This window comes from Zosterops lateralis (genome assembly GCF_965231275.1).
Source record: "Zosterops lateralis genome assembly, chromosome: 10".
In the NCBI taxonomy this organism is placed as follows: Eukaryota; Metazoa; Chordata; class Aves; order Passeriformes; family Zosteropidae; genus Zosterops; species Zosterops lateralis.
The window spans coordinates 4,803,869-4,816,745 of NC_139770.1; the positions used below are offsets into that span (position 1 = coordinate 4,803,869).

Genomic DNA, 12,877 nt, shown 5'->3' on the forward strand with positions numbered 1-12,877 from the left:
AGGAGTGTGTTTAAAGTATTTTAGTGAAAGTTTCACGAGCAGCAAGGTGGGATAAATGGTCTCTAGTTCCCAGTGAAACTGTCCATTTAAGAAAGGATTCTAAATCAGAGGTTTTAAACCCATTGTTTCAGACACCTGAAAATTAATAAAGATGATACAACATACCATGAACTGGGACATTTTGGTGCTTCCTGGTCCGTGTGTGATCCCATCATCTGCAGGATTCAGCAATGGGAGTCTGGGTGATCGTTTTATTATTTTTAAAAATATTACATTTGTTAATAAATAGTTTATTACTGATTCTGTGTTCAGCTCTTGAACTCTGTGTACCTACAGGTTTTGCATAACTGAGATCTGTTATGTGCAAGACTGAAATAGAAATTTTTGAAAACATAACGGATCAACTCCCCACAGCAAAAAACTTTTTGTCCTGTGAACTTGAAACCCCGTTATGGGTTGGTGCTGCATGTTGGAGTTTATGTACTCTCTGTTCTCATGTGCCATTGGTCTGAAGATTTATGTCCTTAGCTACCAGCATTTGGCCAAGTTAAACACACCCTCAAGGTTTTGGTGTGGAACTCAAAGCCATAATTCTCACCTGTGTGCAATTCAGTTACATCTTTATTTCAGCTCTTAAAATGTAGATGAGTTGGTGGGTTTCAGATCTCTGCCTGCTCCTGGAGCCTGGGACCCACAGGTGTAATATGCCAGTCTGTTCCCTCCCTGCCTCCCCTCCTCTTCCAGAAAAGGGATAGCACAGTTGCCGTTTTGGGAAAATTTAAATTTTTGGAGATGGCAATGAAACAAATGTTTATTTTTTCTCTCTGCAGGTCTTTTTGGTTCAAGTGAATCCAGGTGAAACCTTTACAATAAGGGCTGAGGATGGAACCCTCCAGTGCATCCAAGGTAAGAAGATACACAAACACCTGGATGAGCATTGCTGTGCTGTGTGGGATACCTGTTCTGTCCTCTCTCCAAAAACCTGATGTGCAGCTCTGAAAATGCACTGAGGCACTGGGGAGTGAGAACTTGCAGACGTGGCTGCTCTCTGTATTCTAGGAGTTCAATATCTCAGAATGAGTCATGCATTTCTTGGAAGTCCAGGAGGATTTCTCTCTTCTGTTATTTATCAGTCCCATCTTGCAGCCTCTTTGCATCTTTTCTTTGACACCCCCTCCATTTAAACAGTGGAGGAGTGGGTGGTTCTTGCTCAAAGTTCCATCCCCATGGAAATGATGAATTAATAGTTGGTTGAGATAGACATTACAGAAGCTTCCCCTGAACACCATCCAGGGTTATTTGGTCTTGATGAGCAATAATAACAGCAATTTAAAGCTGCTTGTTGAGATTTATAGCCAACGTGCTGTGTGGTAAGAAATTGGTCCATGTGGCAATTAACAGAGGAATAAAGCTGGCTACTCCTTTTATTTGAAAAGAATGCTTTATTCTGGCTGAGTACATGAAAGATTTCCATTACAAATATAATTATGACCCTATTTATTTATAATTTTGTTCATGCTCAAAGTGGTGTTCAGACAGTGTATTTAAATGAATGCAACTTGAAACCTCTTGGTTCTGTGTTCCCAGTAATTTAACGTGTTTGTGCCAATGGGACTTGTTTGGTACTCATCAGCAGGCTTTCATAAAATTGATTTAGAATTTCTAGCATAAGATTGTCTCCTTTTATTTGGTATAGCTGCAGCATTGACTGCCAAGGCTCATGTTTATTTGTATACACCCTTTCAGTTTGGCCTGAAAATTCTTGATATTCTTTTCAAGCTAAAGCTTCTGATCCTATTTTATTGTAAAATATTTTTATTGCTGAATTAAGTACACGTTTCAAACACAGGAAAACACCTGACTGTGTTGCTGTGTTGATGTTGTGGTGTTGTGGTTTTTTTTTTTTTTTTCCTTTTGGTAAAGCTGCTCTTACCATGCAGTTGTGGAACTTAGTGATCTATTGCAGAAGATCTGTTGTAATCAGCCTGCAAATATACTAAGATTTGGATTCATGACAGTTCTGGTTTTGCGCTCTGAGGTGATTATAGAAGAGAGGTTTATTTTGTGTGCAGTGTTTTTGGAAATTACATACCCCCTTGCTCCACCAATCTTAGTGTCTTTTTTTTTTTCCTCCCGTGATAGAGTTTTTGATATGTTTAAAGGTTATAGAGTGTTTGGGATGTTTAAAGGTGAATGTATTCCCTATACATAGGGCAGCACTCAGACAATAATGATGCATTTTCCAATGCTCCCACATGGCACTATGATTAGCAGGGTAAGGAATAATTTTAGCACTGTGTTAAGGCAGCATGAAAGTCTCTGTCTGGGCAGTGCCTCTCGGCTGGTAGCTCCCTGTGGAACAGATGATACTTGCTTTTTCCTTACTGCCACGTACTCAGGGCTATGACATAAGATGTGCTGCTGAATATTCAGAGTGGGAAGGACTGCTTTATTAGAAATTGGGTGATTCTCCTGAGTTCAGGGAGTGGACGCTGTTAATAAAAACTTGAGATGTCAGGCTTGGTAACACTAAATTCTTCAGGATATACGAAAGCTCTTCCCTTTGGCATGTGACCGTTCTGCAGGGACAGCTAACTTTGCTTATGTGGAATAATTTATTTATTTTATTTTACTTTTTTTGCCTATGACTTTTTGAGCAGTATGAAATCTTCAGGTTGTGCTCCTTGAGTCAGTTCTGGAAGTCCTGTTATCCCCACTCTGTGTCTAGAACCCTGTTTGGCTCCACAGCTGTGGTGTGTCTGGTGATGATGTGCTTTAGAGAACAGAGGCAAAAACAACAGAGAAGAAAATGACTTAGTGAATCCTCATTTGTCTTATCAAGGTTGGAAGAAAGACACTTGCTTCAGTAAAACCTCTGTTGTGGAATATCCTCTGTTTTAAACACGCTGAAGTATAATTGGCCACTAATTGAGTGGCTAATTTTTAAGTTTTGAGCCAGAAAGAAGAGATGCACATTTGAATGTTTCTGATGTTTTGGAGTGGTGGAGAAGTCTCAAATAGAAAAGCTTTTTTCTAGTTTCTTGGGGTTGCAGCAGTAAGGTAATAATTGAAAAATTTAATATAAATAATAACCCCTAAATAATGAAAAAGGAATAAATACGTATTTCTAACTGAGGATGCAAGGTGCTCTCTTCATTCCTGTTTTTTTTGGGTTTTTTTATGTATAGTTGAAGATAGCTTGTTTAAAACAATGATTTATAAGCTCTGTAGATCATGATGTGGGCCTGGATTAGGCAGCCTTTGGAAATGATGGTGGCTGGGAGAAGTTCAGTTGGTCAGTGGGCATGGAGAGTGTCTGGCTTCCCTGAGGAGAGAGAGATTTAAAGAGAAAATAAATACCCCCCCCCCCCCCCCCCCAATAAATCTGATCTTCTGGAGAAATCTAGCCCTTGAGTGCACAGTCCATGTGGTGAGTTGTTTAGGGAAGCATCTAAATAGTTCCAGGTGCTCTCAGCAGGAATTGTGTTGTTGTCTGACTTCCTCAGGATTTGCCTTCTCCATCCCATGTGATAGAGGAGATGCTGTGGTTATGTGACTTTTGTAGCCTTTTTAACAACAGCCAAATAAAGGAATAAAGGAAAGGGATGTTGGGGATTAATTGAGATTAATTTTTTAATAGTTGCTGGAAGCTGAATGAAGTTGGAAGCCTGTGACCTGAGGCTGCCTGTGTGGATGGGAGGCACATGGTGCTGCCCAGCTGGGCTCTTAAACACCCCAGGGCTTGCTGAGTGTTGGGGCTGGCCACCTGGCCTGTGGTATGAAGTGGAAACATAAAGCACATCCTTTATTCATGTGTGATTATATGGCCAGTCTTTGTTCCTTTTAATCCATGTGGGTGTTAATGACAAATTATTGGTGTGCTTCCTTTGGGGTTTCCCTGCTCACCAAACCCAGAATGAGCTTGGGGCTCTGACTGCAAAGCTGCCCCTCTGACTGATTTAGGGTCTTCATTCAGTGTCTTGGGAAGGTGGAACATGTGGATGTGCTCTATCATCAGTATTTTAGGAGCTGCTCTTTTATATAAAGTTTGACAGATATTAAATGCTTCATAAATTATAAATGTGTCAATACTTTAAATGCTTCATTTCCTTTTCACATATTCCCATTTTATTTGTCAAAAACTCAGGACTTGACTCTAGCTCTGCAAGAAAAGGACAAGGGCAGGGCATATCCTCTGCCATTTCTTTACTCAGCTATTAACTATGGACCTTGTATTTCCTTTGTATGAAAGATTGCTTCTAGCTAGTGCTTTGTGGTAACCACAGTAAATGAAATATGGAGTAGAGTGAGAGCCTGGATCTGGTAACTACAGAATGGAATTTAAACAGACCCCTGAATTAAAAAAAAAATCTGCTTTCTAAATTTCAGAATAAATAGATGTCATGTAAAACTCACATTTTCAGGAAACTCACGTTCCCTAGTGGCTGATTAAAGATGAGGGGTTTTTTTAACCAACATCTTAAGATCTTTGGTAGAAACTTTTTGATGCTTCATGAGAGTTTTGTCATTCACACTTTTGCATAGTTTGGGGCAGTGAAGCTGTACTTGAGAGTCTGTTCAGAGCTTTTCCCTCCTGGAAGGCAGTAATGCCAAGCTGTCACACCCGCTGTGGTAGGAACAACATGGACAGAATGATTATTCTGGTGCCACTTGACCTTACTTGTCACCCACATGTTGAAAATATGTGTGTACAGAGAATGCAGGCTGCATAAAGCTTTTTTCTATCCATTGATCAGAATTGCCCAATTATTGCTAAATGTTCTTTTTATTGCCATCCATGTAAATGGTTCTCAAGCTGGATCTCATTTTCTGCCACAAACCAAACTGAATTTTCTGCATGCATGTAAAGCTGCAAAAAGCCTGTAATAAGGTAGAAGGGCAGGCAGCAGAAAAGGAGCTGATGGAATAAAAATTGGAATTCCTGGTAATTTCTGCCTAATCCATGCTGCTGAAAATACTTTCTTGAAAGTCACTTCTACAAGTGACAGCACAAGGTTTGGAATAGTGAAGAAGAAAATTTGCCTGAAAATAAAACAAATATGCTAAAGGATAAAAAATTATGCTTTAATCTGGCCTGGAACAGGGGGAATTCACCTTTGCATATGGTGAGCAAGGCTCTGCATCAAACTGGTTTTGTGATTTATTCAAGGACAAGGTGCAGTGGCATAGAGGGTTTGTAGTTATGTTGGAGCATAAATCTGTGTTGCAGACAAGGACCTAAATTTCTTTTGGGTGGTTACATTTTGAAATGAAAACAGGATAAAAACATAGACAGTTTACTAATACTGATACTTGTTTTAAGTGATGTTTTCAAGCGTTTTGCCATTGAGGCTGAACTTGAAGTCTTTGCTTCTTCTTATCCTGTAAAACAAAGAATGCAAGAATTAAATTTCAGTGCTGCTTTTTCTGTGGCTCTAAGAGCGAGTAACTCAAGAAAAAGACCAGAAGTATGCAAAAAATTTAGCAGTGGTTTCTCAAATGAAAGATTTCCTGGAATTATTATTCCCCTAATTTGGTGGATGGGTGTGGTTTGGTGTGGTAGTGCAAAGGCATGGATAATATTAAAGGCTTAACAGCTGTATATTTGTATAGGAAGAGTGTGTGTGTCAGTGAAATAAGGCAGTCAGTACAAGTTAAACAAAGTGTGTATATTTTTTTCCTCCATGGTATGAGGTTGGAAATGAGGAAGTGAGTCAGTTTCTTGCAGGGGAGGAAAGAGTTGGAAATAGATGGGACACAGTGTGAGCAAATGAGTGGTACCTGTGGAGTGTTACTGGGTGGGGACAAAGGCACCAGGATGAGAGTGGTGATGGGCGCATACAAGGGAACAGATGGATCACAGAATCCCAGAATGGTTTGGGTTGGAAGGGGCCTTAAAGATGAGCTCATTCCAACCCCTCTGCCTTGGGCAGGGACACCTTCCACTATCCCAGGTTCTTCCAAGCCCTGCCCAGCCTTGCCTTGGACACTTCCAGAGATGGAGCAGCCACAGCTTCTCTGAACAACCTGATTTAGTGTATTCACACCTTCACAGTAAAGAATTTCTTCTTCTTACCTAATGGAAACATGCCTTCTTTTTGAGTAGAGCCTTGACCTGTAACTCCATAACCTTGTCCAAATTCCAGTTCTTTTTGAGCCCCTTTAGGCACTGCCAGGGGTTCTGAGGTCTCCTCAGGGCCTTCTCCAGGCTGATGAGCTCCATTCTCAGCCTGTCTCCCTAGAAGCCTTATGATCATCTTCCTGACCTCCTCTGGGCTCTATCCAACAGTTCCACCTACTTTTCCTGTTGAGGATCTCAGAGTTGGGTGCAGTACTCTAGGTGAGGTGTCAGGAGAGCAGAGTGGAGGGGGAGAATCACCTCCCTTGACCTGCTGATCCCAATTCTTTTGGATGTTGCATCAGAGGTTGGGGAGGAAAGAAGCCTAAGGAGACAGAACAGAAAGATCCAGGCTCAGGTAGCTGGCTGTGTTTCTAGTGCTGTGAGTTCACCTGGTGCCTCAGGAGCTGGGAGCACCTGCTCCATCTCTCTGCAGGTGCAGAGACACATGTTGGGTTGTTCATCAGTGGACCTGGTGTGGTTTCACTCTGAGATGAAAGAACAGCACCTGAAATGTTGCTTTGGAGAGGCTTGCAGAAGGCTGAAGATACACTTTAATAAAAAGCAACTGGTGGAAGGTTCTTTGGGCCTCCAGGGCAGGCACTGCCTCTGTGCTGGTGAGATCCAAAGGCTGGAGTCCCTTTGGTTCAGTATCTGCTTCTGTCCAAAGAAACACTTGAATTAACAGAATCTGGCCCTTGGTTACATTTAAGAAAAAAAGTTTGTGACTGTATTCAAAGTGTGCTGCAAAGCACTGCATTGATCAGAACATTAAATTTGTCCAAGCAGGAAGAAACATTGTCCTTTCTCACCTGTATCTGCTGGTGGTTGGGAGCTGCACACTGCTGGGGAAGGCTCTGGGGACACATCTGGTGGGTGCATGGCAGCAGGACAGGATGGACGTGCTTGACTGTGTCAGGGAAGGGAGGGATGAAATTCAGGGTGAGCTCTGATTTTGTTTCTCCTTGTTTCTGCAAAGTGTTTCAGCTCTTTCCACCTACGTGCTCGTGGGCAGGCTGGTTACACGGCATGGAAAACTCTCTGTAGGAAATGCAGTTTCACTTCAGACTGTTTTGGTCATTAGGGCTTGGAGTAGAACAGTCTGTGTGGTGGTGTTTTACAGCACAGCTCTTGGTATTAAATAGCTTTTGTTTACGCTTTGCTTATTCAGTTTTGGCTCGGTTTCTTTCTGTTTACCAGCAAGGGCCCTTTTCACCCTATTAAGTTCTAAAACAAAACTCTTACTCTTCATTTACATCACCTTACTTTGACTTCTGGTACTTGGTGTCTAGATTTAGTGTTTGATGGAAAAGCCAGGCCTGGAATACCCATTGGTCTCCTGTAGCACAAATAAGTTTTTGATGTATTAAAGTTCTTTCTATTAATGGACAAGTGAGGAAATATCTGCATAAGTATCCTCCAGAACAAAGCTGTGGTTGAGAATAACTGGGAAGAATCCCATGTCAGTGTCTGACCAGCCTTTGTTGTACTGACCAAAATATCTTTATATATATATATATATATATATAAAGTCAATATCATCCTTTAGAGGCATTGTCACCATCTCCTGGGTTTGGTCACTTCAGTGTTTCAGCAAACTCAGCTCAGGCATGTCCCCAGGCCTGGGATCAGCTGTGCCTTTCCTGTTGGGATGTTATCTGTGGTACACTCCGTAGCTATAAACCACCAGTTGTTAATCATATCATAACAGACACTGTTATTTTATTTTCACATTGTTGCCCAGCTAGAAAATACCAGAATTTGCAGAGCAACCTTTCATCCTCTGTGTTATTCCTGATGTTTTTGGTGCCTCTCTGTATGGCAGAAATAGGCTCTTTGCCCTTTTTGTGTTTGGTCACCTTAGAAAACTGTGATCCTGGTGATGTGTATCCTTTATTCCTTTCATGTGCAACAAACAGCTTTCAGGCTTTCATATCCTTGTGAACCTTGTGTTGAAATCTAAGAGAGAGCAAAGAGCTGTTAACCTGGAGTAGGTTTTCCCCATGTTATTGTCAGTGAGATCACACCACCATTCCCTGTTCATCTCATGGTTTTATTCTTTTAGCACACCACAATTGAGTATAGGAAGCCATGTAAGAAGCCAAGAGTAAACAATGGGATGCTTTGTTTACTGTGTGAATAATATTAGCTTCTCCATTTTAAATCCGATAATGCTAAGAATAATTATGGAAATTTATTTTGCATGTGTGTGATTAAATCTCGAACCAGATGCACCTGCACTTGTAGCTTTGCTGGGTGGAATATCTGGTTCTTTACAGTTGGTAGCTGTTATTTGTTATAGCTCCCCTGACACAAGACAAAAGGAAAAAGAATCTTGGCATGTAATTAAATTTTAATTTGGCTTAATCTTTCCAAATCCTAAATTGTGACTGTTTTGTAGTACACACTGAGAAGAAAAGGAGAGCGATACAGGTAAGGCTGGAAATATTTTGGAAATTCTATGAAATATGGAAACCAAGGATTTCTTGAGAGCCTTGCTGATGGCCTGTGAACTCTGGAGGAATGGCCAGAGCCTCTCCTGACCCTGCAGCCTGGTCCCTGGGGAAGGTACTGCCCTGGCCAGGCTGGGATGGGACTTGGCAGCCAGTGCTGTGTCCTGCTGACGTGGCCTCGGGGCACAGGAGCCTTGCTGGAGGAGCAGGGCAGGGGCTGAGCCCATCAGCAGACTGAGAAATAAATTAATGGTTTGGACATATGTAAAAACCAATCATCCTGCTTCCCAGCAGAACAGCACCCAGATGAGCAGAGAAGCAGTTCTTGAAGGTTGTCCTTTGCTAAAATGGAGATATTTTTGTATATGTTGTGGAATGCCCACGAATCTGCTGCTGGGAAATGTGTTGATCTCTAGAATTAGGACAGCAGACTTTAAAAGACAAATGTTAGAACATACGGTCTGGGCTATAATTTCAGACTTTTTTTCGGGTTTGTAAATATGCAGGACTCGTATTTGGGGTTTGTGTCTGTCCTTATTGTGCTTGTGTGAGTATATATATTTGTCTGACAGAATCAGGAATTGTGGTACATCCAAGGGCCCTTGGGAAGGCTGTCTTGTACCAGCATACTCTCAATTTTTAAGTGTCTCAGTACCTCTGGATCTCTACCCAAAACACAGGGAAGCTCTGTGAGTGTGTGGGTCTCTGCAGGAATGCCGGAGTTGTGTCAGCCCTGCTCAAATTCAGCTAATCCTTCTGGTGTGGACCCAGTGCATTCCAGTCAAAGGTGGCAGGATTTTCAAGTCCAAGATCCACATTCTTTACTCAGGCTACAGACATTGCAAACCCATTAGTCAGTGCTTTTAGTCTTTTTACAGTGTATTAGTGCAGCTATAGTTCTGAATTAGTAAGGCAGTTGTAGTCAATTTTCTTAATCTGCAGTAATTATATTTGTTGGCCAGAAGAATCATGAAATGATTCCATTATCCTTATTAAATTCCTTTACTCCTCATCACAGGCAAATATTAGTTTCCCATGCTTGTTATTCTTTAATGTCTGTGATTCTGGCTCATGTTTGTTGTTCATGTAGGAGATGTGGATTAGGGGTGGGGATGAAGCACATCGTAACTTAGAATCTTAGCAGGGCTTTTATTATTATGCTTCTCATTTTTAATTTTGAAACAAATCTCTACTTGGATATGTGATAATAATGAATTGACTTTAAATGGTGAAGAATGTAAATTGGGTTGTTGGTTTTGCTAACGCTGAAATTGTACTTATTCCCACCATAGAAAAAATAATTGTGTAGTGGTTGTTGAAAGCTGTATTAAGTCAGCTGTTGATTCTGCTGTTATCAGGTTTCTGGGTAGTTTTCACTTTGACAGTCCAACCCCTTCTATATTTAGATACAATTTGTGTGATCATATCTTTAAGAGTCTTGTTTGTTCCTTCTGTTTTCTTGTGGTCACTGCCGTAGGGTGGATTCTGTGCCTGTGACATCAACAGCTCATTTGGTGTGTTGTGAATATTTTCATTATTAGAGGTTTGAAGAATAGATAATATTAACAGAAATAAATTGCTGAGTCAGCTCTGTAATGAAAGCATCACTGGCTTCAAAACAAAAAGGAAAAAGCCCACTCAACCACATTAACCAGTGTGAAATTGCGTAACTGTGGACAACCTCAAAGTGTGTAGACTGCCTTCCAGTTGTATCAGTAATAGTTGTTTAACAGTAAATCTAGAATCTGACTTAATATTCCAAATTATTTAGGACAAATATCCTAGAAACAAATAAACCTACACTGTGATTTACTCATTTAAACACCACAAGACTTAATTTTGATTTTCCCTTTCCCTGTGGGTCAGATAGCTACAAATACTACTTAAAAATCAAACTACTCCTGGAGCGGGAGTTTTGTTGGGGTTTTTTTTTTTTTTTCAATGTTTAACAAAAGACAAAGTTCTGTCATAATTTGTGCAATTTAGTTTTTTATTAGTGTACCCCATGTGTTATAATGTAAAGCTGCAGGGTTCTACACATGCTTTGTTTATAAGCTGGGCTTGATTACTGCTTATGACTTTCTGCCTTCTTGATTATATTATGAACTACAGTTTTAATGGTGTGTTTTGGTTTGTTTGTTTTTTTTTTTTTCCTTGCTCCTGTGTTTTTTTAAGTTTATTCCTCTTATTTCTGTTGGAATGAGATAGGGGAACATTTGAATGTAGATGGGTTGTCACAAGCAGTGCCTTCCTCTCCAGCTTGCTGTTAATTTTCTGTCAATATGCCCCATATAGGAGATCTCAAAAAATATTTGGTAGCACAGAACCACATTAACTCCATGTGTATGGGAAGGATGGTAAATTTCTCATCAGCAAGGTTTATTTTTGCTTCTGGCAAGTGAAAGGCTCGTGACCCTGCAGGTATGGAAGAAGGAACCTATGCAGAAACCTTGGTGTAAGGCTTTGTCACCAAAGTATGTTCTAATTGTTATGTTATGGGAAGGCTTTGGTATTGCCCGCACTGACAAACAAGAGTTGCAATTTTTTTTTTTTTTTTCCTCAAAATACTTGGGTTTTTTTGTTTTGTTTTGGGGTTTTTTTTGACCATACAGCTTTCAAGCAGAGTTTTATAAGCGACCATTTGGCTTGTAACTATCTATATACTATTTATCCAAGCTTCACCTTTTAAGCGGTGTGTACGTATTAAGCGAGGCCTATACTGTGTTATTTATAAAAATCCAGCCTACAATTCCTAGAAACTCATGGAGTTTTGGTTACCCTGCCTGCTGCTGCTGCCGAGGGTGAGGCTCTTCAAATGCCGTCTCGACGAGGTCGCTCCAGATGACCTCGGCGTAACGTGATAAAAGACTATTTTTGTCTCAGCAGACGATATTATCTCACCATAACATTTTTGAACATTTCTGGCTGGATTGTTCTGAATGTTGGAGCTGTGCCTGGAGAGGGGACTGAAACACAATGCCTGCCATTCTCAATTGTGTGAGCACTTGGGTTTGATGATGGGGCTGTGGTGAGCAGGGTGGGAGTGGGGCATTAATTAAGCCCCTCCAGTTCCAGTTCCCAGCACCTGTAGCCTTGAGATTTACACTAGCTCAAAATGTTTGTTTTCTAAACCAGGTATTTGTATATGTCTGTATATGTGTATATATATGTAGATATATGTATATATCTTTTATATGTATATATACTTTTATATATATACTGTCTGTATATATATACTTTATATATATACTGTGTATAGATACACCTTTATATAAAAGTTGTACTGTATACAACTGTAAAAATATACATACATATATATATATATATATTTGTATTTATAGATGGTCATTTATCACCTTAAGATGGTTACTCAGCTCTCCAAAGCCCTTCTAGCCATGGCTCTCCTTTGAGTGGAAGTTTTCTCCAATCCTTGGTGCAAGCATCATGGAAATGACAAGCAAGTGCCATTGGGTGATCTGCCCACAGGATTTTCACTGAGGCTTCATTAAGGTTGCTTAAGTTAGAAGTAATTTGCCTCCCTCGAGGGGAAAATTCTGATATTTGGAATGTTTATCAGTCATCTGCAAAACGAAATGAACATAATTGGTGGCTAATTGTTTGCAAGAACTGTGAAATACAATTACGAAGAGTTAAGCTGAAACCAATTGTGTTTATGAAATCTAGCATAAGAAGCGCTGTATTAATCCTGCCTCAATACCAGGAAACGCAATTAGTGTAATTAAGACTATCATATTGTAATTTTCTTGGCGACTTGGTGCCTTGGCAGCCGCTTTGCCCTGCCAGGGCTGGAGCGCGGAGCGCGTTCCTGTTGGCGGCTCCTCCTGCCAGGGGAGCTCTGGAATTACTTTGTTTACCCTCTGTTTGTGGTGGGATGATGCTGCTGCTGGCTGGAAAAAATGCTCCAAAAACTCCTGCGTTTGGGTGGCCGGGCTGTAGGCATGGTGTCGTTTCTGTGCTGGCTGCAGCTGCATCCCCGCCTGTGAGCAGAAGGTTTGGGATCCTCACTGGAGCTCCTCCAGCTGGGATTTCACCCTTGGGCTGTGTGTTCTGCCAGTCCTGCCCTGACAAGCTCTGCCTCCATCCTGTGCCACCCTGGGGGTCCTGAGCCCTGTGTAGGAGGGGACAGTGCAGGAGTAAGAGGCTGCAATTAGGGCAGAGTAAACAGAGAGATGAGAACTGCAATTAATGCTCTCATTAGCGTTGCGTGCTATATCACGACAAGCACATAAATAAATAGCTTTGTCTGTCTGTATTGAAATAAACTTGGGCATGTTTAACTTGGTGT

General features: G+C 40.9%; 1 protein-coding gene across 3 annotated transcripts in view; it reads left to right on the forward strand.

Annotated features, from left to right (window-relative positions):
- The window catches only part of FNDC3B (fibronectin type III domain containing 3B), a 187,141-nt gene that overhangs the window by 44,683 nt on the left and 129,581 nt on the right, over nt 1–12,877 (forward strand). For all 3 annotated transcript variants that reach the window (XM_083868442.1, XM_083868443.1, XM_083868444.1), the window contains exon 3: nt 831–906. In XM_083868442.1, coding sequence (XP_083724568.1) covers nt 831–906 — 76 coding nt within the window. The remainder of the gene's footprint in view (nt 1–830; nt 907–12,877) is intronic.